Genomic DNA, 26,904 nt, shown 5'->3' on the forward strand with positions numbered 1-26,904 from the left:
CACTCTCCCTCCAGTCAACAGAAGAAGACTAAAGGAGTTTAACAGTCACGTCTCTTCTTGCTCTCACTGAGCCAGTTCCCGACCTCCCTATGTGCTCACACGGATTAAGCAGAGCTTTCCAAAGTGGCACACACTCCATTGCAGCAGCCCATCATAAAGGACAGGCTGCTGGGCCTGGAAGCCAAGGCAAAACTTCTCCTGCCACACCAAAGCACCAGCTCCTATGAAACTTCTTAAGCAGCTTTCCAGGAAAGGAGTAGAGAGATTCAGAGCTGAGACACAAAGCCTTCCTTCAGCAAATTCTCCTTTCATTGGGATGGGATAACTTCCCTACCAATATGCAACTGAGACCAGGGAGACACCTGCAGCCAGAAGGGATGCCCTGGAAACTTTGTGGAGCCACGTGAAAGTAGCTGCAGTTTCCAAATCCCATCTCCTGCAGGAATAGCAGCTTCTCCCTTGCACCCAATTTACAGCTAGTCTTATTCAATCACATGCTGACTGATCAAGGCAGGGACAGGGTAAGATTGGCTTCCAAACCACATCCAGGAGCAAAAGAGTAACAGAAGAGCTAAGTACAACCTGATTTCTAGTGCAACCACAACAATGCACAACCCCTTAGACATCTTTCACTCAAGGTTCCTGGCGACGGGTGAAGGAAGAGAAGTGAGCTGGGGGAAGGGATGTCCAAGCAGGTCCCAGTTAAAGCTTTAAATGACAGGGAGGTAAATGAAGTGATTGTCCTTTTGGTCTCTCAGCTGGATGTGAAATGCAGGAATAGCTGTGATGAAGCAGCACACAGCAGTCCTTAGATCCAGTGTATTTCTCTTCATAGAGGTAAGTGCTCTCTTAGACCCGTTGAATTTCAAACAGCTTCACATCTGTGTCATACCAGATAGGGGGATCCACATTCCTGAGAAAGAAAGACAAGAGCCACTTTAGTCTCTGTGACCAGCTACATGGAATTCAAATCTCACAGCCAAGATTACAAGAGCTGCCTACACAGAATACCTTCTGCTTTGCAAAAGAGGAAATCACTGGTTGAAAGACAATGCACCTCAGAGGGATGACAGTATCTACAACATCCCACAAAGCCAGAGCTTTGCATTAAATCTCTGCACCATCCCCTCTAGGCAGCTTTTCTACTCCCTGCTGCTGCCAGAGCTCCCAGAACAGCTCCCTTCACTCAAACCAAGTTTTGGAGCAAATGATTCACCCTGGCCTCTTCCAATGGAATGATATCTTTCCCTCCTGTAAATATGAGACAATCCAGAGCTGTCCAAGCACATGCAATTCTCTCTACAAGCCTCCCAAAAGTTTGGATAAGACCAAGTTAGGTTGCACAGAAGTGGGTTTACCTCAAATAAATAACTCCCCACATGTAGGTCCGGAACCACATGGCAGTGCCCGAGTTTGCCTGGTACTTGCGGATGAGGATGGGGTGAGGCACAGGCAGCAGCCCTACCAGTGTGCCATGCTGCAGGAATTTGAGGATCTCTGATTCATCAGTGAGACCCCTGCGAAGAGACAGATGAGGAACATCCTTAGCATGTCCCACAGATACCCCAAAACTGCTGCAGCACAAAGTATCAGGCTAAACACACGCAGACACACAGCCAGTAATTGCAGCCACCAAGAACACACTCTCTTCACTGTAAAAAGGAGTTGAGAAGTGATCAAACAAGAAGCTTGGCAAGCAAAGTAACATCTTCTCTGCTGAGACCATGATGCTCTCAATTAGACTTTACAAGGTTTCCCCCAGAGGCACTCCAAACTCTGCCAGCCTCACATTCCTCTTGACACACTGCACAGCCTTCACCCTCCAAAGATGTACTTACTTGTCAATGCAGATCTTCTCCACCTGAGGGACCAGCACCTGCAGGAGCCGCATGATTGTCTGCAGGGGAAGCTTTGACTTCCAAGACATCACCTGTGAGTAGGAAAGCCCGCAGGGAAATAAGGAATTTATCTATGGTTATCTCCACTATCTCTACAACAAATGAGGTTTACAAGAAGCACAAAGGTGATGGATGAACTGAGTGCACAACAGTACTACAATATGAGCCACTCACTGAAACTAATAGGGCATTGGTTTAAATCAGGTAAAGCAAAAGATGGTGATAAACTTCTGGAGCTTGGACCACAAGTTAAAGACATTCCCCATGGGGAAGTGCTCCCATGGGGATTCTTTCAGGCAGGAGAAGCTGATGATGTGTGTGGCATTTCTGCCCCAACTCTTTTCCTCATTGATGTCCTCTGTCCACATTCCCTTACCCAGTCAGGAGTTGGGGTCCACTGCCCACTGGAGGATGCACTGGAGAGACGCCTTCGATCCCGTCGGGGGTGTGATGCCTCCTGGCAATAAATAGGATTTTGTAACATACCAAACCAATCAAAAGCGACTCACAGTTTAGAGCAAGAAATACACCCATGTCCCGCAGACTTCCCCCCAGCTTTCCCAGAGGAGTTCTGGGAAACACATCTCAGCCTGTCCATAGAACAGACCAAACCCACCAGACCTTCCATCACCAAACCCATATGCTTTGATACAAAGAGTAGCAATTTGATGGGGTTAAGTTGTAGGACCTCTGGCAAGGTCACAACTGCTGACACTCCGTTGGAGCAATCCATAGAGGGAAATTAAAGCAGGGCTGACAAAGCCTGTCCAGGCACAGTGCCTTCATCTAGCACAGAGACTGAACAGCTGAAGACCACAGCTTTACAGATCTCTGTCCACTGAGTATCTCTGACGCCCATCCTGGAATTAACAAGTGTTTTTCCAAGGATGGGCTCAGAAACTCCTACCTAACAACTCTTGTTCCTTAAGGAATGACACATTCATGCCCCCAGACATGAACGCATCACCAGGCAGTTTTGGGAAAGTCCAAGACACAATTCTGTCTCATTATTCTTCTTCCCATCAATCTGTTTTCATGTCTCTTATACAGCAGATATTAACATCCTGGTTTTCCCTATTCATGGTGGGAAGAAAGGAAAAGACCCTTTAAAATTAATAGTAATCTCTGCATGATGCAAAAATGGAGAGGCTTTTTCCTTTTGCAATGCACCCTGAACCATTCACTACTACCAAGTAACATCATCATTACTAGATCTGACCTTTCTACAAAACAAATGGGAATAACACTTCCTTCAACAGCCGCATGCATGGCTTCATTCACACATCACCTCTGCAACCAGCCACAGCAGGCCTGGGGCAGAGCTGTGCTGCAATGCATTGGAAGCTGACAGTGCTGTACCAGTTCTTTTCCAACTGGAAAACAGCTCAAGCTAGACAGAGATGTAATGACCTGTGATTTTGTTTCATGGGCTACCGGAGGAAGACAAGCTTTCTTCAAGTTCTCAGCCAAGATCTCACTTAATAACAACATAATTGTGTGCTTAAGACATCTTGCTGACTGTGGGCCTTCACCAGGAAAGGCCAGGAAAGGCAAATGAAACTGGTGCTGGGATATTCAGTAATTCAGTTCATTCCAGTTCACTCAAAGCCTGAACAGCAATATTACTTTGCAGTGTTTGCAGCTACAGCCCTTATCATTCAGCCTGTTCACTTTCAGCGCTCTGTCCTCATCAAGCTTCTAAAAATAAATTCATAAAGACATAAAACCCTCTGATTTCCTGCAGATGACCCCATCTCCTTCCTCTTTCCTCCTCCTTCTCCCACAGCCCTTGCCCCCTCACAGCTGCCATCCAAACACTGGCAGTCAGCTGGCACATTTAGGAGAAGTAAGATGGAATTATATGGAAATATGAAGCTGTTGAACATTTCACAAGACACTTTTGACATGGTTATGGCTGATAACAGGAGAACATTCAGATAAAGGAAGGAAATCAAATCAGTCATAAGCGTGGGTATCCTACAATTTATGTAGTATCTTTTATTCATTTATATTAAAGAAGCAGGTTTGGGCACAGAAGGAGGACAATGTTCACATAGTCTGAAACACCACTACCCTTGGAGACAGATGTGTGCTGCCTAAAGTGCCATTTGATAGCAGTGATGATTCTCCCCATAGCATACCATAGAGTAACAGACTGGTTTGGGTTGGGAAGGACCTTAAGATCATCCAGTTCCAGCCCCCTGCCATGAGCAGTGACACCTTCCACTAGAGCAGGTTGCTCCAAGCTGCTGTGTCCAACCTGGCCTTGAGCACTGCCAGGGATGTGGCAGCCACAGCTTCTCTGGGCACCCTGTGCCAGTGCCTTAGCAACCTCACAGTAAAGAGGCTGCTCCACTGAAATGGTTGTTTCATAGCTCTTGATAGGGAAAGCCATCAAATGCCAGAAAGCTGACATTGCCACCAGAGCCAGCACAGCCTTCATTCACAGACCACAAAGCCTCTGTCCCATCCACATGGCCAAAGAGCAGCCAAGCCCTCATGGGAACACACTGTTCACAACACCAGCCAGCCAGAAGATTCTGGTAGAGCTCTGCATCCCAGAAAGAAGGGAGAGGAGAAAGCAACAGTAGTCAGAACCTGAGCTGAAAGCCTCCAGATCAGAAATACATCCCTTTACAGTTACACACTTGCTGCTCAGTAGCTTTCATGGTGGTGAAAGCTCTCTCCTCTGGTGTCCCAGCTCTTGTGTCACTAGCACAGATTTGAAACACTCACCATAATGCAACAGGACTTTTGAACCATGGTGTTTTCCAGCAGAGTGCACATGTGCATATTGCCTCTAATAGGATGCTTTTATTCAATGGGCCAACCAGACCTCTCCTTTCCAGGCCCCCATTTAGTTCATGTCACACCCCAGCCCTTCCCCACACACCAGGTTGTCCGGCCTTACCCCACTCCAGGGCTCCCCGTCACTCACAGCTGAGGATGGGTTACCCTCTGGTGATGACTGTAAAGACTCAGGCTCCAGTGAACGCATGGTCCCATCCTCTGAGACCTGTGACTTCTCTGTCAGCTTGTCAATTCCTGTGTTCAAAAGAGACAAAGCTCAGGAACACAAGTGAATACACTTAAAAGCAAGGGGTTCTTTTTTGTCCTACCATGCACAGACATCCTGTGCATTTGCTGATAACCAAATCCCTCTCCTTTCAATAGCAAAAGCAAGATCTAGCCTCGATTTCACTATCCCAAAGGAGTCCATTTGTCCCTAAGAAAATGCTCCTGATTAAAGAGGAGCAGAGGTTCGCACGGATGGAGTTAAACTGAGGCAAAAGGTCAAGGTTAGGACAAATGGCCATGTGAACATTAAGTCTGAGAGGAGAGAAGCTGAAAGCAGTTTACTTTGACTTGTTTGTGATCAGCTTGGGCAAACTGATGTGGAACTCAGACGAAAGGCAGTAAGTCAGTCATAGATGTAAACTTTTAATCTCTCCCACACCCAGTGAAAGGGTGAGTCCACACCGTATCTCCCAGAGGAAACGGACCTCTCTCTTGTTACAAAGGTAAACTGAAGCTGACCTGGCGTAGCCACCAAACTTGTCTTCAGTGTCCCTGGCTCTGCAGGGGCAGCAGGGCGGGAGCCTTCCATGGAGACCCCTTCTTGGGAGTTGGTGCGAGAAATAGGCTCTGGAGTCCTCTTCTTGCGCTGCAGCCCCTTCTGGATGGCCTGTGAGTCCGTGGGCAGGTTGGCCAGCTGGTGAAACACGTTCCGCTTCCGGATAACAGCATAGACCAAATTGGAGTTTCCTGGCAATCCAAGCAACAAAATGAGCAGAGAAATAAGACTCAGAGAGTTCTGCCAACACAGCACAGCTCACTGGGGACATGAAGCATGATTGTGGAGACCTTGCAAGCTCAGACAGCCATGCTTTTGCTCACAAAGGCAACAAGGAAGAAAGCAGAGCTCAATATCCTCTTATCCCTTACAAAGTAGTACTGGAAATTCAGTGAAATCCTTCCTAGGCTGGAGGGCTGACAAGAAATGGCTTCGAAACTGTCATTCAAACAACTGAGAGGAAAAAGGAGAGTGTAAATTACATATTAGCACCTCTTTTGAAAGAAAAGGTTGTGAGACAAGATTCAATATTCCTCCAGCTTCAAAAAGAGCTCACAAAACACATCAGGGGCATTGCATTTGATGAGAAACAGGCTTGAAATATCAAAGCCAAAAGACCAGAATTCTTACTGCCTGCAAGGTGGCAGAGAACAGAACAAAACCATCCCCAATATAAAACACAAAACAGCCACAAAGGCTGGTTTAGGATCTAGCAACCACCACTTGCAAGATTTCCATCAGGGCAGCAAAATGGCCACTCTTGAGTTGCAGCTTTAAAGCAAAGCATGACATTTGGAGCAGTTTAAAAGACCTTACTATTACTTCTTCGAGGTAAAAGACTATCATGCAGTTAAGAGGCATTTCCTGGAAAGGCAGCAAGTGCCAGACTTTGTCTGGATGAGGCTGTTTGGTCTCTAGCTCCAGTGACTTGCTAAATCAGAGCCAAGAGGTACTTTTAAATGTTTAAGGAGATGGAAGTTGGTTTGCCCCTCATCTACATTGCTGAGCAACACAAGCACTTTCACAGCAGCATCCAGCCAGTCACACCTTAAGCGTTACACACTCACTTCCCCTTCTTCTTTCCCTCTAACCCAGCTCATCTTTTGATCTTCAAGAGGCTGAGGTTTTGCTGATCATTAGCTGCCATCCCATTTTGCTCTAACCTGATCTGTCTGTGTCAGCACCCAGCACCAATTACCTCCTAATTCAACTTCCCAATCCCAGGCAAGTCTCCAAGTAGCTTCCCTCATCTGTCTGGACTTTCTCTATCATTCCATCTCATGTTCTCTTGGACTAAACTAGTGCAAACCAACTAAATACAGCAGTCAGTCTCTTACCATCAAACTGGTACTGAATGATGTTGTTGAAGACTTCCAGCAAGAAGAAAACAAGGTGGTGGTTCTGGACAGCAGAGAACAGGAACCAGGTGGTGGAAAAAGCCTCCAGGAGATGCAGTAGCTTGTTAGCAGCCACCATGGAGAGAGACTTCAGGTACGGAGACACTGTAAAGGCAAACAAATTCAAACTGAAGAACTGAGGTGCATTTATTCATATAAATACACCTCTAAATGTTGCTTTTACCACCTTTCCACCCAGCCCTTCTGGGAAAGCCTCATGGAATAGCTGAGCCCAACAGGGTTCCAAGGAAACATTTTCAAACATAAACGTAAATACAAAACCCTAGTGAAAGCAAACATTTGTGCTTTTAGAGGTTCTTGGGTAGTTCTACACCGGTAGCATCACTGCTGGCACACCTCCTGAAAAGATCACACAGCTGAAGCCATTGGCTAAGCCCCAGGGAAGCCACTGCCACCGTGGGGAGGTTGCACTCCCTGCTGGAAAGGGATGGCACTACCAACCACCCTCACCAGACCTACCGGCAAATGCCCTCCTGCCACCCCCGAGGGGCTCCAGGGATGCTGCTGTCCCACCCTCTGCCCCATCTGAGCTCAGGCAATACTCTGCAGACAGGTCTGATCTGCAGCTGGCACCTCCAGCAGCAGTCACTGACACTGGTCAGTGTTAGTGGACACAGATAGGAGCACAGGGAGAGGGGAGTGAGGGTGTCCCCTCTGTAGGCTGTGGTTCCACACTCAGACAGCACTTACCATTCACCACGATGGTGAGCAGGCAATCAAAGAGCGGCTGCAGCCGCTGGTGCCCGCTGGTGATGATCTTGTGAAAGACCTATGGCAAGGAAAATGCTCTTGAGCAAGGTGGTACCCTACTGAAAGCACCCTCTCAACCAAAACCAGTGCCACCTCCACACTAATCGCTTCCTGACACCATTCCTGCCTAGGCAGGGCCCTGCACACACCACAATTACACAGGTGGGGAATGCTGCTCTCACTGCAGGCTCGCGCTCCAGGAGTACAAGCTTTCATTTATAAGGAATCCTTCGGGGATGTGATTAGGGCTCTACAACACTGCAAACAGAAACTGACTGTCAGCTATTCCAAAACACACAGGCAGCCCGAGACAGAAATTAACCACCAGGAAGTAAGAAACATCACCATCTCGAATGGATTGTGACTCTGAACCCTAACAGTAGCTGCTTGAAATGCCACAGAACAAATCACTTCACATTTGGTTTTAGTGCAAACTTCTAACTCAAATATTTGTCCTATTTTTCTTAACTATAACTTCAAACATGGAAGATTTGACATTCCCAATCTTGGCCTTCCCACCTCTAGCTGGTATGCCTGCAGAGAAGGCCTGCAGCAGAACAAAAAATACAGAGATGATAGGAGAGTAATGGAATGTAACAGCAAAACACATGGCATCAACAGTTCTGGTGGGCACATTTCTCCCAACTCTTTGTAATGGGAATCTCCTTTTGGAGGTTTATCAGAAGCTGCTGAGAGACTGTTCTCTGGCAAACAAGCACGAACATGACAGGAGGGTACCACCGCCTGAGGCTGGCACTACAAAACCCAAAGCTGTAGGGTTCAGCTTGGTATCACCAAGTTGTTCCCACTCGGACAGATGTGCTCCACACAACTCTGGGACATAGACAGCAATGCAGTCAGATCTCCTGCCTTCCCCACCCATGATCAAGTCTGGTAGAGGTCATGCACCCATTCCATTCATTCCACTCCCAGAGTCCTTTAGACACCAGTCCAGTGCGATCCGGGATCCTGTTCTTTGGGATCATCTCATGCAGATGGAATTGTATCCTGCCAGGCACACCACCTCAGGTTAACAATGTGCAAAGATCCCACCAGTGCTTGGATGCATCCCACACACTTTCTAGCTACTCAGTGGGCTGTCAGTCTAGGAAGGACAAGTACATGTAAGGAGAAAAGAGGACACTTATTTGTGCAGGTATGGAACAAGAGTTAGGAGGGACAGAAAAGAACTGCTGGAGCTATACTCACTATGATGAGCAGATCTGCATGTGTCCCTGTGAAGACAGGGATGTCCATAGGCACTCGTACAGAATAGGGCTTGTTCAGTCGAACCCCAAAGTTACGCTCCCCACTGAGAAGCAGGAGGATGAAGACCCCAATGTGCATCAAGCCCACTCGTGCTGCAGGCAAAAACACATCACAGTGAGGCCAGTGGACTCCTGAAGGCAGAAGGCAGTGAGGAGAGGGGAGAAGCACTATGTGACTGAAAGAGAAACTGCACAGACCAGACCATCCTGACAAATGACATCCCATACAGAGCTCCCCCTGCTGCCAGTACCAGTGCCCTTGCCAAGCACATCTATGGGACCAAGAGGGTGTTAAGTCTTGGACAAATAATGGTTTTCTTCATTATGTTCTTGATGTAAACCCATCACCATAGTAAGAGAGATCCGAAGTCTTTCTACTATGCAGTGATGGAGTTACGCCCAATTTATTTCCAAGGCAAGAGCAGATTCCTCATTTCTCTCAGAGTTTTCAACACAAGGACTCAAAATGACTTAACATGCTAAGGATCTCCCTTCCCTGTGTTGTGGCCTAGATCATGTCCTGCTTCTAGACACTAAAACCCAGCTATGTGAACCACTCCACTCTTCTAGAAGGCTAGAAACATGCACTTAAGATGCTATTGTATCTAAGTGGTAGGGAGGAAGCATCTTAAATCATTCTAAGTCAAGTGTCAAGCACTGCTCATCCCAAATACTGAAAATAACCAACTTACACTGGTCTGCTCTGGCATCATTGAGAAAATACAAGATTGGGACAAGGATGTCCAACACATCGCTGCTCTTCAGCACAAAGAAGAGGAATTTCTGGAAGAAAGTGCAGGATTTCAGACCATCATAAGCAGCTTTGATTTTCTGCAGCATCTGCAGGACTCAGGACAGGTAGCCTCAAGCTAATAAATCTCTCAGGACCATTAGAAAGGCTGATGTATGCACCAGCTCTTCAACTCCTGTTATTTGTAGTTATAATAACACCTGCTCCAGCATTTGCCTCAAGCACTGACCTTCAGGAGCTGCAGTCTCTCTCATAAGCTGTCCCAGTACCCAGACCCCCCTTACCCCATGCAGCAGGGAGTAGTGCTGCTGATCAGAGCCACTGCTCACTCCCTGCCCACAACCCTTCACCTGGGCAACAGGCAAGGTGGGGCAAAGCTCAGCAAGAAGCAGATCCACACCTTGTTGAAGTCACAGAGTTTCCAGAAGAGGACGAGGAGTTCCTGATGGAATTGGATCTTCTTGGCAGAGTTTGGCAGGTAGGTCTGGACCAGCGGGTTTGATAACAAGCGGGCCACTCCTTTGAGGATGAACTGGAAATCCTGCCAAGAGACAGGAAAGAGGCTGTGGTGAGCCCAGGGCTAATGCAATCATCATGAAAGCAGCCAGGAAACAGTTCAGGACAGGAGCACGTTACCTCCTCTCGGTGTATCCTTGAGAGGTAATTCACAAACAGATTGTCTGGTCCAGGAGGCTGCATGCAAAGAAAAGGAGTGAAACATTTAATGGCAACAAGGATTACTCAGGAAGGCAAAGTGTAACTGGGGCTGATGTCTCCTTTCAGCTTTCCACTCTGAATGATCCCATTTTAAATGCTAGGAGACAGAGTACCTCCAGGAACACTAAATTCAGTGGCTTTTCACTTATATGCTCCTGATTCAAGTTAGCGACCAAAGCCTAATGGTTTGGTCATGTACAGCTGTTTAGTGACCTACAGGAAAGCAGCAGAGGCAGCAGCCTCCAAGGGGAAGAGTGGTGCAGGGCTCTACAGGTTCAATACAAGCTGCTGCAAGATCACTACAGGGAGTTCAGGAGAGCAGCAAATACAGCTCCCAGTCTCACTCACATCCACATCATCCATGGCTGTGCCAGTGGTGGTGCCATCCACGGTGGGACTTGAACTGGTGGAGCTGTCATAGTCCAGAGTGACAATCAGCACCTGGGCTGCCTCCTCCACCAGGGGCTCGCGGTAGTCCGAGAAAAGCAGGTGGTTGTAGGGAATCCCATATCCCACCGGATCATAGGCACAGACGACGTTCAGGAGTGAGGTGAAGAGCGGGAGCGCGTGTCTGAGGGGAAGAAAACGTTAGGAGAAGGCAGAAGCAGGAAGAAAAAGGAGCTACCCTGGGGAGGGACAGTCTGGGGTCACGACAAAACATGATCATCTTCTCTAGCCTATGACAGTGCCCCAGGGACACGAGCTGACGCTCCAGCTCCCTGCTGGTCTCCTCAACTACATCTGAGAGGGAAAGGGGAGGTAAACAAGGCCGAGTGGCTTCCCAGAGGAATCCTGTGTAGTATTGCGTGAAGAGAAAAGAACCTCAAAGCTCTCTAGGCTCTGGAAAGACAAAATCGTCTGTCTTCAGCCAGGACTGCTCCGAGGTGAGCAACCTGAGGAGCTGCAAGTCTCATAGGAGATAATGTCACTAGAGGGCAGCATTCATCCGCCACCAACACCAGACACTGCCCACAGCAGCCCCACGCCACCATCCCCACGACATAACAGAGTCTACAGGAAACAGCGTCTCTCATTTCCACAGGACATGATCAGCCCTGCACCAAACTCCAGTGAGCAACATGCTCAGTCTCCCCTTTTGCTGCTGAGGAGCAATTCTCACTAAGCAGATATGATAATGGGATGTATGTAAGATAGGGACAAAGGACAACAGTCCCCCCATGTTGGAGGTAGCAAGTCCTATGGTGCCCCATCACCAACACACTCCATGGAAGAGATTTGAAGGCTATTTCTCCCTTGGCACCCAGTCCTCCACCTCCTCACCTGTTCTCTGTAGAGCAGAAGAACTGCACCCAGGGGTTGGTGTTGCTGCTGTCCGAGGAGGGAGGCAGATACATGGCCTCAGAGAAACAGGTCAGCAGCAGCTTAAGCAGCTCTGTCCTGAAAGAAGGGAAGATGATCTTAAGGTGCTTTCCAACCCTAACTATTCTATGATTCCATAAGAAGCTGAGGCCTGGAGCCATTCAGGAGTAGGTACTGGGCGCAGGAAGCACCAACAGCAGAACATAAGGAAAGCTCAGTTCCATCTAGAAAGCTCTCACCACAGGGAGCTAAGCCTATTCCATTTCATGAGCAATACTGTCACTGGTGCAAAGCTCAGCAGAATTGCTGCCTCATGAAAAGGAAATACATTACAGAGCTGCTAGGCATTCTCAAAGCAGCAGTGTCCTGCCAGTTCCTGTTGCAGACACCCTGACTCCCATATCACACTACACAAAGCTATTCAAAAGGTCAGCTGGTTTTATTTCCCCTGTTGCCAGTCCTGTTAGCTCCTTTCAGAGCAAGCAGAAAGCTCCTTGGGAATCACAGACACCCAAGGAGACAATGAGAGCCCGTTTTCCCACATCCCCCTCTACTGAACCCAGCCTCTTTTCCCTTCTACCTTTGCAGCCCTCTTACCTATTCAAGTCATGGATGTAGTTAGGCTGTGGAGAATGAGCAAAGCCCACTCCTGCCTCCCATATGTACTCACAGCTGTCAATGGAGTGGATATCTTCTGCTGTGTCCTGTGGGAGAAACAAGAGGTTGGACTACAGAAGGCAAGAGCCAGAGCTGACAGGACTAGCGGTACCCAAGGCAGTTCAGCCCCTCTATTCAGCAGTACCAAAGAAACCAGAAGAGAAGCATCCAGACACTGACTGTACCTACCAGCACCACCCAGGGAGCACCCCAGACAGAGGGCCTCATCTTCAACATGCACTGAGCACCATGCAGAATGAGGTTTTTCCTCTAGCATGCTAAGGTGCAGTGCCAGCAACCTCTACTGGAAGGGTCACCTGATGACAAAGGATCCAAACTATGTTCTGTTCTCATTATAGGATCCATCACCTTCTCCTCTCCACCTCATGAAATACAGACCAAGTCAGGGCTTTTCCTGTGCAGATCAACAGCACCACACAGGATGCTGCTTGACATCTCAACCCCACATCAGGGCACATCATGCAGGGTTTACCCACATAATGGTGCCTCGCAGTGGCTGCACCCCTAAGACAGGAGAAGCAGCAAATTAACCCTCATGTATAACAGAAGCAGGTATGGCTATGACTTGCTTTCAGAGGGGAAAGCAAGAAGGTGACTGCAAATAAGTTATTTCTCCTAGTGAGAACCCTCCCAGTCCCTTGACAGCCACTGGCATGACTCCCAGACTCTTGCTTTGCAACCTGAGGAGATGAACTACAGCAGTTTGCCCTTCTTTGTCATGGTTGAAGCAGCTCTGCTGCCATTGAAAACCACCTGCCAACCCTCCAGGAACCACCAGGAGCAAGGGCCCAGATGAATATGTTTGCATCAAGTGCACTTGGCACACTTTGGCTGTCTCTTTTCTGGGGGTTAATTAAGCAAATTCTCTCTCATGCCTTTTTTCCTCCCTGCACTTAGGGAAAAGAGATCAGAGGACTGCTTCTAATTGCTCTGGGTTCCCATTGCATCACCTCTCTCCCCTCCACAAAGGCAAGACCTTCCTCAAGTCTTGAGGGCAACCAAGATGCTGGTGATACCAGCATTACAGCAGATTTCCAGGCCCAACAAAGCAGGTGCTGATGTCTTCAGAGAGCTCAGGCTTTGCAAGTAAATGCTAAAACAGAGATGCAGCACTGTGCATGACAGAGTAAACTCCAATTTCCAGCCCTAGTTACAGGGCTGACTTCAGTAGGAGGACAAACAGCAGAAGAGCAGGGGTCAGTCCCAGCTCTCCTGTACTCATTTCCTCCCTAGTTCTCACTCTTCCTCTCAATTCTACTTTAGCAACTATCCACCACGAACTGTGTCTCTGAGGCCACAGAGACAGTTGTTCTGCCATGAATATGAGCGAGCTGTACCCACCCCTCTGCTCTTAACCTGCAGTCAGACCAGATCCAGGGAGGGAAGAAGCTAAGCAAAGACTACAGGGGCAGCAGACAGGCAGCTAACAGCAAGGAACATAAAGCATTCCTGATTCATTGTCTAGTTCAAGTTGTCCAGAGTCCTGGAACACCAGGCTGGCTGCTGCCAAGGGTGAAACCACACGTGCAGAGGGGACAGGGGGCTCTCCTTCTTGTTCCCTCATCCCTGGATTACAGATTTCAACTCTGTTTCTAATACCCAGAAACCTCAAGCAAGGAGTTTAGCACTCAGGCTTGTCAGGGGATTTTGCAGCCATCAAATACATGGTGGCGTAGAATGCTCATTTTTAATTTACTTCATAGCTATATCAAAAAGGAGGACTGCCCACTTCTCTTTCTAGACTGGGCCTACAATAAACATCACAGAGTCATTGGAAGGCAGGGAAGGAGATGCATCAGAATCTGTCCTTGGCACACCTGGTAAGAGATCCCTGCTTCAGGGAACTCCTCCAAAGACAGTCACCATAAGGACCACAGCACATTTGTCTTTGCTGTAATGATGAAAAGAGGAAGAGAAGGTGGAAAGACACAACAGAGACAATCTACTCATTCAGATCACAGCATCTGTGATCAAGCAAACAGCTGCTTCCTGCCCTATCTGGACTAAATTGCCAGTGAAAGGAGCAGTGCTAAAGGTCTCTGGCAACAACAGAAGAGCAGTTGTTTGCCAGCACAAGCACCTTTCCATAGTGTAGGGGAAGGTGCCAGCCACTCCATTTGAGACTCATCCAGCTGCCTCAGAACATCTGTTTTAGAAGGTACAAACCCCACAAAGTGAACCCAAAATGTTGATCAATATCAGTCACTGTGGGTTCAAGCTCAGCAACTCCCTATTTTCCTGCCTGCAGGTTTGCAGGGAGCTGCTGGGATTCTCCAGGGAATCCACCACCATGCAGCGGATCTACCTCTATAACCCCTATAACCTCAACTTACCACTGTGCTCCTCCGGTGGCTCTGCACAGTGAAGTCAGGGCAGAAGAGCAGGTCTGTGACAGCAAGGAGCAGCGATTCAGCCAGAGGCCGGGCATTTTCATCATCTTCATCTCCCTGCGGTGAGAAACATGGAAGGGTGTTGTCAGCCCAGGTTAGCAAAGAGCACACAGGAACACCAGTGTAACACAAGAGAAGATACACTCCTCAGGAGCACACTGGGAGGCAAGAAGTTACAAAGGAACAAAAGGGATAAAACCCAGCCTGTACAGGAAAGAAATTCCCCACTGGAAGGTGATGACTAAACAGGAATAAGCTCTTTAATGACACCAAACTGAGCAGACAGACTTAGAGATGCTGGGGAAACAGAAGAGTAGCACTAGACCTTGCCAAGTGGAGATGCTTGACTTACTGGAGACAAAAGGAAAGAGAACCATTGACAGAGAAGTGGGTTTTACAGTCATAAGGGAGGGTGACTAGGATGGTGCACAGAGACAGTGATAGGAAGAAGCCAGCCAGCAGCAATAAGGTGTAAAACCTCTTGAAGTCCTACATGGGCAGCCCAGAACTGGAGGTGACAGAACCAGGAGAGGCTGCATGCATCATGCAAGGGGCTGCCTCAACCTGCCATGGCAGAGGAAGCATGACAGCAGAGAGGATTTTGCCCTCTCCAGCATTCAAAGCAATCACTGGACTCATGCATGGCTACTCCTCTGCAGCCGTTGCCAAGGGAAACCTTCCCAGATCCTGCTTCTCAAAGAGCATTCTGGATGGGAGAACTTCCCCACCACACACTGGTGCTGCTGGGAAAGGCAGGGAGCAGAAATAGCAGGAGCTTATCTATCCGAGCCAGACCTCTGTCAGCCTGCACACAACACACAGCTCTTCAATCACAGCAGGCAGCTAAGGGAGATAACAACCTGTGTGGCTGCCTCAGCAACAGCAGGAAGACTATTGCCAAACAGATCCTGGATGTAAGGAGAAACTCAGAGAGCATGGATGGAGCCAGCACAGCAAAGATGCTTTTACTTGGGCTCCCAGTCTGAGATGAAATGATAAACATTAGAGTCCAAGGGGATTTCTTTTCCAAGAATGACCTTCGCTAAGATCACCTTGGCTGCTGGAAAGGAGGTACCTGCAGGCTCTGGGTACCACCACATCCAAAATGGTGACACACACCAAACCAATAGACCAGTAAACAGCACAGACTTCCTCACAAGAGGGAGGCTCCCATGATCCAGGAGCTCTGCCATCCATCACTGCACCATGGAGCATGTGAAAGATAATTGCAGAGACATTTACTAATGTAACCATCATCTCCCCCTTTAGTTCCCAAAGGGAAATCAGCCTTTAGACAGCAAAGCTGTTGCCTCTAGATTAGATATAGCCCCAGCTTCCCTTAACGTCTCTGTTATTCGTGCCAGGCAGCTGAGCCAGCCTTAGAGCTGCTTCTGCACATGGTTAAAGGATGGAGCTCATTGAACCACAACAGCTCCTTGACATTCAGAAGGTACAAACAGCAGGAGGGTTCACAAATGCACTGCGCTGGATCACTATGAAGCTGAGACTCTCTCTTCTAGGTGCTGAACAAGGTGGAGAAACAGTAGTAACAACAGCCTGGCTGGATCGGAGCTCCAGGCACCCCACATGTTCCTTCCCAGAACAAGCTCCTCCATTGTTAAGCCTCTTCAGCATTCCCTGGCCCCTGCAGGGATGAAAGGATGGACAACCACCACCCTCCCAATCACAGATCACACAACAGAGCAGGGCTAGCAGAGACTTCCCGTTCCACCACCCAGAACTTCCCCTTGAAGTGGCCTCAGGCGAAACAGATTAGAGGTGACAGGCAGAGACAGCTCAAGGTGCAAGGTTTGTTCTGTACCAACCACTGCCAACCCTTTATATCCGTCCCCAAAGACACTGCAGTGCACTGAGCATTCAGGGAAACCACGCTCTTCAGTACAGCCATGCTGACCTGCAGGTCCAGGAACTCATAGGAGAGAGCTCTCTATGCACAGAGAGGCAGCTGCTGAGGGAGCAAGCAAGCACACATGTATTCCTGGCCTAACTCAGCTGTGTTTTCAACACTGCTTCTCCTATTTGCAGGAGATCCTAAAGCAGTTTCATCCCATTCCTCTGAGAGACACAGAAGAGCACTATTGTGCCTGCTCTCCAGACAGAGACATAGGCAGGTTCAAAGCCTCCCCTAAGGTTATACCCATCACTGACAGAGCCAGGAACAGTACCTAATTCTTTAACCACTCTTGCTCAGTTATGGGCTTCACCTAAAGTGAAGTTGGTTAAAACTGTATCACTCAGCTCATAACAGAGTATTGAGTAACGATGCTGAGAGTTTCTCTAGCACTGGTTGCTTTAAATGTGACATTGTAAAGTCAGTGAAAACTACACTCTATTTCAATTTGACATTAACCTTAAATCAACTTTAGTTAATGGAACAAGGTCATTTCAGTTAAAGTCATACAGCATTCTAGTACTGCTCTCATGTTCACACCTTCAGTTACACTGGAGAAGCCTTCCCTCACATACCACTGCTCTCCTACAGCTACAACTCTAGTGAAATACTCAGATGATGCAGAAACAAAGCAGCTGAGGGGGAGAGAAAGAACAGCAAGAGTCAAAGGAAAGAAAATAACTTAGAAGGTGTCACCTGATTTTTGACAGAATAGAAATAACTGCAATAAAGTTGCTCCCAAGTGTGTACATGGGGTCTAAAGAAGAAAGAATAAGTGCTAAGAGACAGACCCCTCCTCGGCCAGCCCCAGGGACAGTTGACCAGAAGAAACCTCTCCAGTCTGGGTCCTCAAAGATGTAAGGTAGGATGCGGGTGAGGAGCCGGCAGCAGTTCAGGATGATCTGCCTTTCCTTCTCGGTGTGGCAGCCGCTCTCTGCTCCCTGCACCAGCTTCTCCACAGCCTGAAGGAAACAAAACCAAGGCAATTACACAAGTTAGCAAGAGTTGGGCAAGGCTGTCATGCTGGTGACACCCTCAGAGTTATAAGCAGCTCTTGGAGCCCATTTTCTCAGGGTTCAATGGTACAGATGCTGTTACTGTTTGAAACACTGCAGAAATAGGGGTAATGATGTTAAACAGACCCTCCTGAATTTCTGCTGTGCCACTCAAAGAGAAATCACACACCAAGGTTAATCTACGCAGCGCATGTGTCACACACCATGTGAGACACAGCCCCAGAAGGCTCCTTCCAGCACTGCTCCATGACACCACACACTGAAAAGAGCAGATCAGATTAATCTCAAGCACACGAGACCCAGGCAGAAGCAAGGCACAGCACTGCGCTGCACGGTGTGAGGTGCTGGCAGGGGAAGATGGCACAGAAACAGGTCTGACAGCTCTGTATGTGCTGTTGTGATTACAGCAGGAACCTCTCCTCACTCAGGAGGTGGAAGCAAAGCTGCTGCCTGTGACTATTTAGTGTGCAGATACAGCCTCCAGCACAGTCTGTCAAGGCCCTGCTGCTCAGGAGGGTGGCAGCCCAGGTTTCCTGTGAATAGGACTGGTGCTCTGGAAAAAGCTTCTGTGCTGAGTCTCTGCAGTCCATCCAGTCACTGCTGAACCCGTCAATGGGGACAGCCACTGGGTCTTCTAGAACACGATGTGGGCCTTTGCCAGGCACCAAGCACAGTCCCAGAAAGCAGCAGCAGATTTTATCCACATGCAGGAACAGGCAGCTCCTTCCCCAGCAGCTGCACCCACTTGCTCTTACTCCCTGATCCCAAGGGGAAATAGAAGGGGAATGAAAGCCAAAGGGTTTACCAAGGATTCACCTTGCTGCTTTTAAATTCATGAGGTCATGTGTCCTGCATGTTTTCCTAGCAGGCTGCTTGGGTCACTGACTGCCAGCCTGCACCACTGCATTAATGGGTGTTTAAATGCTGTTTGTGGAGTCTCAATTTGGCCACACACTACTCTGTGACTGAGCTTAACTGTTCTTTGAGGCCCATTTATGACTCTGTACAGCCTGAGCCTGTAGCCATGACTGCAAATGACATTTCAGCCATGCTCTTGTGCTCTCCATGAACACGCAGCATTGCTAAGTCCAGTGGCACACTGCACATGGCACAGGTCAGGGCCCTCAGCCTGGCAAAAGCACTGCAGGAGTCTGCAGGCTCCTCTGAACCTGATATCCAAACATCCAGGGCTCCTGGATAAGCTGCTCTGCAGCCACCAGGTCTCCCAACACATCTGTTTCCAGCAGGGAGAAAAGCCTGTATTTTAGTCCTGGTTTGGGGGTGTAAAGGACACAGAATCAAAGGGGTTTTGTGGTCAGGAGAGGTCTCCTCAGCCCTTCTCTATTCTCAAGCTGCTGATGCCAGAAGCCAGGAAACAGCACTGGGGAAGAACTATTCCACTTTACCTCATTTTTGTATTCTTTCTCAAGCATCTACCACAGGCACCTGTGTGGCACAATTCCCAATCAGAGGCACCTTCAGTATAATTCTGGAGGTTTTAACCACATTTTGTAGAGCAGGAATGAAAACCAGGATGGCAACAACCATTTTAAACTGGAAAAACGCCAGTCCAAACATTCCCAGTACTACAGATTCAAGGCTACTCTCTGCATGGCTCAGATCAGGAGCATGATTAACACCTGCACTTTCCCAGGCAGAGGAAGTCTCAGGCTGTTGCTCACCAGCTTGACAATTTGCCAGACCTGGAGGGTAGGAAATGTGAGTCCACGTGCCTTGTGCTCCACACAAAGACAGGGCAACACCACAAGCAGCATTCAGGGATGCAGGAGGAAAAGAAGTCTTAAGATCTCCCTCAAACTTCATCCAGACACTCGTACAGTGACAATCTCCACATCCCTCTGGGATGTGCCAGCTTGAAGTAAGGAATAAGGCAGCTTTACCTTATAACAGAGAGTTGCCAAGTTTGAAGGTGATTCTTCTCTCACTGCCCGGATCTCTGCAGCTGGTACGAGGGCAAAGACATCCTGCACTGAAGTAGCTGTGTCTGCCCAGAACTGGTCCCAGAAGGCATCATCTGTTGCCTCCACAGGCTGTGGAGAGACAAACATGGTTATAGATGCAGAACTACCATTCTAGGAAGTCCAAACACCTAGGACATGTATACCAATGCTCTCATAGCTCTATCACCTTCAGAGCAAGCCAAGGATAACTTCCATTACAACCAAAGTCTTGAGGAAGCAGTCAGAGACATCTCACATGAGGGCACGAACAGACATCTCACAGAACTGACAGACCCACCTCAAAGCACTTACAGATACAAGGGAATTGGTCTTTCCGAATCAAACATTTATAAGCAACTGGACCGTGCAGCTGACTGTTGCCAAGCTTTGTTCTTAAAAAGCACTAAGTGTGCAGTTCAAAGAGAAAGATGGAAGGGGGAGGTTGATATATCAAAAAAGCAATCCATTTCGGACCTGTGGTCTGAGAAGCTCCCCTCACTCTCCATGTCTGGGAACACATCTCTTCCTATTACCTCTTCTGGCTCTGCAGGTGCAGACAACCTTCTCTTTCACCAGCACTGTAGTCCCCTTTCCACAGTGGGAGCATGAGTATTCTCCTCGAGCCCACTCTGAGACCCCACTACAAGGGATGCTGGCTGTAAGGCTGGTCTGTTTGCCAGGCCACAGCTGGAATGACAGCTCAGCACATCTGGCTGCAGAGCCTCCATGTGATTTCCCCCAGCTTCTTCCTCACAGTGTGGCATCTACTTAGAAAGCAAAACACTACCAATGACAACCTAGGGGTCACGTTATATGTGGCTGAACAAAGAGAACTGGATCTTACTTTGCCCTTTATGGCTTTGTAGAGCCAGAGATCATTTCAAGGTGTTCAGACACACAGGGCCAGCTGTGCCTCCAACCCTGCAGAAGCACAGTGATGACCAACCACTCCCCAACAAGGGAAAGCACCAGCACTGTTTGCTGAACAAGGAGGCATCTCCATTACACAACATCTCAGGCATCCAAAGTTCTGAATAATCAGGGAAGATTTAACTTTTCAGCCAGTTCAAAGCAGAGCACAGCTCTTCCCATCTAAATGCTAATACTTGCCAAGAGATAGGCATCACCCAAACAAGACTGGGAGCACCCATCCAGGCCAAGGCGGGGATAAATACCTGCCTATTTATGCCAAGCAGTACAAAAGAGATGGATCCACATCAGAAGAGGAAAATGGAAGCTTTTCCAGTGTTTCCTCAGCCATGCTGAGGCACGGTGGTAGATCAAAAGAGCCATCTTTTTGGCTGGAGGTGAGGGGCAGCCTCCCGCCTGCAAGTGCACCAGCTCCAAAGCAAACAGCAGCTCTCTCCAACTGCAGTAACCAGCACTGTGGGTGGATCTATTGTGTCAGATGGGAAAGGGACAAGAAAATGAACATGTGTTTAACTTAAACAACGCCTGCCCACTCCCAGCTCAGCTGCAGCAGGCAGAAAACGTGCTCAGCTCTCTGCTGTGTAAATGCAGCTAAAACACAACTCCAGGGAGAACATCACAGCCCTGGCACTGAGAACTGCCCTATCTCCCTCTTTGCTATCACCTCCTGAATTAACAGTCTTTGAGCACGTGTCACTATCACCCAAAGGCCAAAACGTGAGAGGAGCAGGCAGCTGCCCCCAAACTGGTATAGCAGGTTACCGCCCGGCAGCTCCCTGCCCTAACGCTCCAGTGCTGCAGAGGCTGCTTATCTCTTGTCCTGGTTCTTCCAGCCACGCAGCAAATCCACCCAAGAGACTCTCCAGTCTTTAAAAACAAAACCAGAAATAAGCCACACGCGTTCAGGCAGTAGGAAAAATTCCCACACTATAAGGGTGGTGAGACACTGGCACAGGGTGCCCAGAGAAGCTGTGGCTGCCCCATCCATGGCAGTGTTCAAGGCCAGGCTGGACACGGCTTGGAGCAACCTGCTCTAGTGGAAGGTGTCCCTGCCCATGGCAGGGGGGTGGAACTGGATGAGCTTTGAGGTCCCTTCAACACAAACTATTCTATGATCTTCTTAAACTGCTCTAGAGCTGAAACCTTCTTCATTTCATCACCTGTCACCAAAGCAAGTTCCCACCAAGTCTTCCCAAGGGAAAAGCAACTTTTTCCAAATGGCTCAAGACCACAGCTCCTCAAAGGGGATCTAGAGGAAACATCAAGTGTTCACAGCCTGACTTCCAGCTTCCCGAGTGCATGACGAAGCCGCACTCTTCCTAACCTGGGCATGAAATGCTTAAGTGGAAGCAAGGCTACTTCACAAACCTCACCTCTAATCAGGCTCCTTAAGAAGAGCCAAGTATTTGGAAGTCCAATCTCTGTAATGCACGAAACATCCTACACTTCCTACATCCCCTTCCAAACCTGGTACCACAACCGTGTGTACAATTGCCACATGTACCCACTGGCTGCCTGCCACAGCCACTCCCACTGACAACAGGGAGCAGCAATTGCTGCTAATTAGAGCTCATGCATAAATAATGGTTCACTCTCATCTAGAGGGGAAGCAGAAACCATTTCCCACCAGTAGACACAGATCCTTTACCTCCTGCTTGCCTCAGGCCTGCTCTGAGGTTGAACACAGCTGCTGTTTTACAGATGGTAACACAACAGCTAAAGCAGATTGAAGAACATGGTCTGACTAAAAGGACATGGAAGTAGAGAAGCATAGCTGCAACACTGGGTGCTGCAGCCACATTAATGTCATGTCTGCCACCTTGGCAAGCAGATGATGCTAAAACACTGTTTCTTTCAGCTTTAATAGCTGCAGTAGTCAGCTCCTCACCAACAGATGGTATCCCTTGTACAGTGCTGGGCCACGGATTCAGTACTGAGTCACTCACATCCCCACAGCCCCCCTGGTTTAATTAACAGTCTGGCATCACGAAGCTACTCCATCCACATAATATTCATCTCCTTGATAGAACATTAATGGATGTTTTTAAGCTGATTGTGCTCTGCACACCGCATCTCTGGGGATCTGAACATCCATTTCCTCATGCTGAGCTCACACAACTGCCCGTATGTAGCTCACAGGGAAGGGAAATAGAGAGACCTAGAACAGTCTTGTTCACCAGCCATGGACATCTTCATTTGGAAATGTCAGGATTTAGTTACAAGCAGCACACGCTGCAGTAACAAATCCCACAGCTGGCCTTGATAGTGCTTTAACCAGAAGAGCTCAAGAGCAGCTGAATCCTCACCAGTACTGCTGCGTGCTGGGGTCACTTTGCATCCTCCAGATCAAGGCAAGAGGGAGACTTGCCTTCAGTTCACCTGGACAATGTTCACCTACACGCTGGCCACGCAGAGGTGGAACCAGTCCTACTGGCCATCTCCAGTCTTCATTTCCCAATATTTATAAATGTTGAGTTTCAGGTTCTTTAGAGCACACCACACATGCTGTAGGAGCCAGAAAACACTTAGTTTGCAAGCATCTTGCCAGTTACTGAATAGAGAATCACAGCCCAAACAGGCAATCCCCAGGCATCCAACAGGATACCTCACAGGAAACAGGAACACAGAGTGGAGCTCACCATGTGCTATAAACAGGAAAAGGTCCTGAGGCACAGCCTCCCCCATTCATTACTGTGCTCAGCCTGACACTAGCACCACCTTCGCTTTCCCTTTCAGACACAACCACACACAAACTCAGGCATGGAGAGTGTCTGCATCCTCCTCTCAGTCAAGAGCTTTCTGTACTTCCACCTTTACACCAAATCCCCATTCCCAACAATTCCTTCAAACAGGTCCTTAACAGAGGACTGTCCTTAAACCAATCCTGACCTTGCTGCAGACACCAGCAGAGAACCAAGGGGAGGAGCAGCCACTAGTCTTGTTCACTGTATTCTCTTGCTTCTTGCCTCCACATCAGTTGAGCATCCCACCAACCCAGCCAAGGTAACGAAGTGTGCAGGGACTCTCCTTCTTCTGAGACTCAACATTGGAGCAGATCCCGCATCTCTTACAGGGTTTCTAGCCGGTACTACCCAAGGTCAGATATGTAACAGCAGCAGGTTCCTTTCCACCCCAAATGAGGCAGAACTGTGTGGTGTAATACTGACCAGAGAGTCATTCCTGCAGCACTTGGTAGAGCTCTAGCAGATGAGGCAACCCTGCAGGGCCAATGGATGAGTTTGAGTGCTTTCACACTTTTGTACCACCTGCTTGTGGTACTGTGCAAAAGGAAAGGCTGAGGACAGATCTACTTATAACATTAATAACTAGCAAGATTTCCCCCCTGCTGCCAAGGACAGCAGCTCCACACAGAGCCATAGTAAGCTTCGCTGTAGGATCTTTGCAGCCAGCAGTGCAGAATCAAGGACAGATCCCACTCGAGCCTGCTGCCAGTTCTCTGCCCCCACAGCAGACAGTGTGGCAAAGGGAACTGGAAAGTAGGATCAGTGCAAGTCTGGCAGTGAAAGCCCAGGACGAGTGTCAGCTGTGTGCAGTGTTAGTTACAGCTTTGCTTTTAAACCAACACCTTTGCTTTTGATCAACCTGAGACAAGCTTGAATACTATTAGCAATAGGCTGCTAGAAGCCTCCAAGCACAAGATGTACTTTTATCAGACCCAAATGAACAGCCTTTCCACATCAGAGAGGAAGAAAGGACCAGAGTTTGCCCCTTGTGGCTGATCCTTCCTGTCTCTTTAAAAGCAGAGGCATAGCTAGCACTAAATTCAACCAAGCTGCTTCACAGGATCACAATTTCTTATCTTCCAGTCGGTTGCTTGCAGAAACCATTTAATCACCAACTGGCAAGGAAAGAAAATGTGCTTCCCATCAGACTCCCAGCTTCAGTTCCCTGCTCTGCCACTGACTGGTTGTCATACTCACATTCTATGCTCCCCTTCACCTCTTAAGGAGACAGCATTTTCATGGGCAGTTTGGGAGGGCTCACACTTCCTCTGCAATAAAGCACACCTGGTTTGTTATTAAAAGGATGGCCCCATCAATTTAAAGGTGTGCAGTGTAAGGTAACATACAATATATAAAAATCCTAAAGCCCATTTCTCTACATATCATTATAAATATGCATGAGTAGCATAAGCCAATTCCTTCCTCCTGGTACTACTGCACTACTGCCATTTTCTAATCAATGAAACCATTCTGAACTTCAGTGGCAACTCTGAACCTTCACCAGTGAGTGAACAGTGCTTTCTGCTCAACTTCCTCCCATCACAGCCTTAGGAAACACCACATTAAGCTCAGGGTTTCATTTTACTGACGATTTGACACAAACCTATTTGTCCAGCTCCCTGATGTCAGAGAAGGCTGCAGGAGAGCAGATGTGGTGCTGAAGAAGCAAGGTGTACTCTGAGCTAATAGCTTTGAAGCACTTGCCACTGTCCACTACTGCACGTGGGTTTGAATCCAGGGTTCAGCAGGAGGAGGCTGTTGCTGGCAGGAGCTCCGAAGGCTCCAGCAGAGCCCAGGCACACATCCTGCACAAGCAAACACTGGTGCCCTTCTACAGTATGCAAATATGGGAGCGCCGCCACCCCACCCTTGTTCCACATGGCAGTTCAGGCTCACCTCCACCACAAAGACCTGAAACGGATCCAGCCAAGAATGAAGCTTTTTCCTCCTTCCTTTACTTGGGGCCTCAGTGAAACTTCTTTCATTGCACACGTCGATAAAGCAGGGGAGGGGAGCACTCTCTTCTCGGCTGGCAATAGGAAGGATTGCCTCATACAGGATTCTCTCTGTGAACAGCAGGCTGAGAAGGTCCCTATAGGCTTGATTTCCCCTCTAATTTCAGCTTACACACGTATTTCCCAGTGGAGGAAGGACGGTCCAAAGCTGAGGGCACTCTGAACTATTTGGCATCCAGAAGAGACTATGGAAGAATCCCTTAAAACATCAATTCATTCACTTCTCTTTTTGCCTAGGGATGTTGTGGAACCTCTACAACTGAAGGCTGTGATGAAGATGTTCACAAAAGCCCCTCCTGAGTGATGCAGATAGAAGTGACACTGCTTTAGAAAGTACAAACACAGCTTCTCAGCAGCTCTTCCAGCCTTACTATCCATGATTCATTCCAGTTCTACCCTTGAGTTTTCACAGGTTTTCTCCTGTTATCCCTTTGCATCCATCCCTTTTCTTCTGAATTAATTCCTTGTTAAGTACCTTTTTGCCATCATCCCCAAGTTTCCTCAGCAGCTGTTATTCCCTCACTGCCAAAGGTGGATCAGAACAGCAGCTCTCAACTTTTGCTCATAAGAATCCAAGATCTGATGTCTCAATAGAGCAAAATCCCTCTGCTCCTTAGACAGGGACTACTCATTTTCTGACTCCCAACTTACACATGAACTAGCTCCAAGGACACGGCAACATCTGTTAGAGCAGTGGGCAACCACCTTCCTTATGTATATAAGATATACAGACAGCCCTGACTGCCATTCACTGAATTCCTTCTCCTCTACAGCATGCAGAAATAAAGCATCATTTCGCAGATGGAAGCTGCTTCTGCTGTAAAAAGCTCTCCCATGGGTGGCCAACAGCCCTTTGAATAGGCTATTACCCAAAAATAAGGCTCGCCACCAATTATTCACAAGAAAAACCAACAGATACATAAAGGGAGGCATTGGCAAAGTGATGATGTAAACCTGCAGCTGAATACATTAAGGAGCCGTGGACATCTCTTACGACAGCAGCAACTCAGCCTGCTACCACCAAAGCACAAGATGTCAGAGCGCTGCGATACAGGCACGGCCCTGCCAGACCCCATGGCTGCCCCCAGGGGAGCCCGGCCCCACGGCTCGTGTCCCTGATGGGGCCAGCCTACCCAGAGCCGCGCCGGGCTCTCCAACCATATGGCAAGGCCTCACCGGGAGATGGACCAGAGCCAGTCATGGCTAAAGCCCCCCGCCGTGTTGTCACCTCCACCAGCACAAGGAGCCCACACCGGCCCCCTTCCCTCAGCAATGCGGTGCCCAGGGCACCGGGCCCTACCAGCCCGCCCCGGCCGCCTCACAGCCGGGGGAGGCCGCGCCTCAGGGCGGGCGGCTCCCGACATGGCGCCCCCCCCTCACCTCACCCACCGCCCGACATGGCGGCCTCACCTGGGTCTTGGTGGTGAGCTGGATCACCGCCTTCCTGAAGTTGAGCTTGGAGTCGGCGCTGCCCATGGTGCGGCCCGGCTCGGCTGCAGCCGCGGCGGGCAGGGCCGGGCAGGGCTGTCCCCTCACGCCGCCGATGCTGCCTCTCCTCCTCG

General features: G+C 48.8%; 1 protein-coding gene across 1 annotated transcript; it reads right to left on the bottom strand.

Moving 5' to 3' along the window:
• Positions 1 to 849: 849 nt before the first annotated feature.
• On the bottom strand, positions 850 to 26,887 carry HID1 (HID1 domain containing; the record flags this gene model as incomplete). The annotated part of the gene is made up of 19 exons (XM_080629288.1): positions 26,753 to 26,887; positions 19,594 to 19,743; positions 17,468 to 17,638; positions 14,708 to 14,821; positions 12,294 to 12,400; positions 11,658 to 11,774; positions 10,725 to 10,947; positions 10,296 to 10,352; positions 10,060 to 10,200; positions 9,601 to 9,691; positions 8,850 to 9,001; positions 7,581 to 7,659; positions 6,810 to 6,974; positions 5,436 to 5,663; positions 4,837 to 4,943; positions 2,275 to 2,355; positions 1,839 to 1,930; positions 1,359 to 1,517; positions 850 to 913 (listed from the first exon to the last, which is right to left on the bottom strand). Exons 1-19 carry the CDS (start codon positions 26,816 to 26,818, stop codon positions 850 to 852), a joined length of 2,364 nt encoding a protein of 787 aa, XP_080485414.1. The 5' UTR covers positions 26,819 to 26,887.
• Between the last annotated feature and the right edge of the window lie 17 nt (positions 26,888 to 26,904).

This window comes from Psittacula echo (genome assembly GCF_963264785.1).
Source record: "Psittacula echo genome assembly, chromosome: 14".
Lineage (NCBI taxonomy): Eukaryota > Metazoa > Chordata > Aves > Psittaciformes > Psittacidae > Psittacula > Psittacula echo.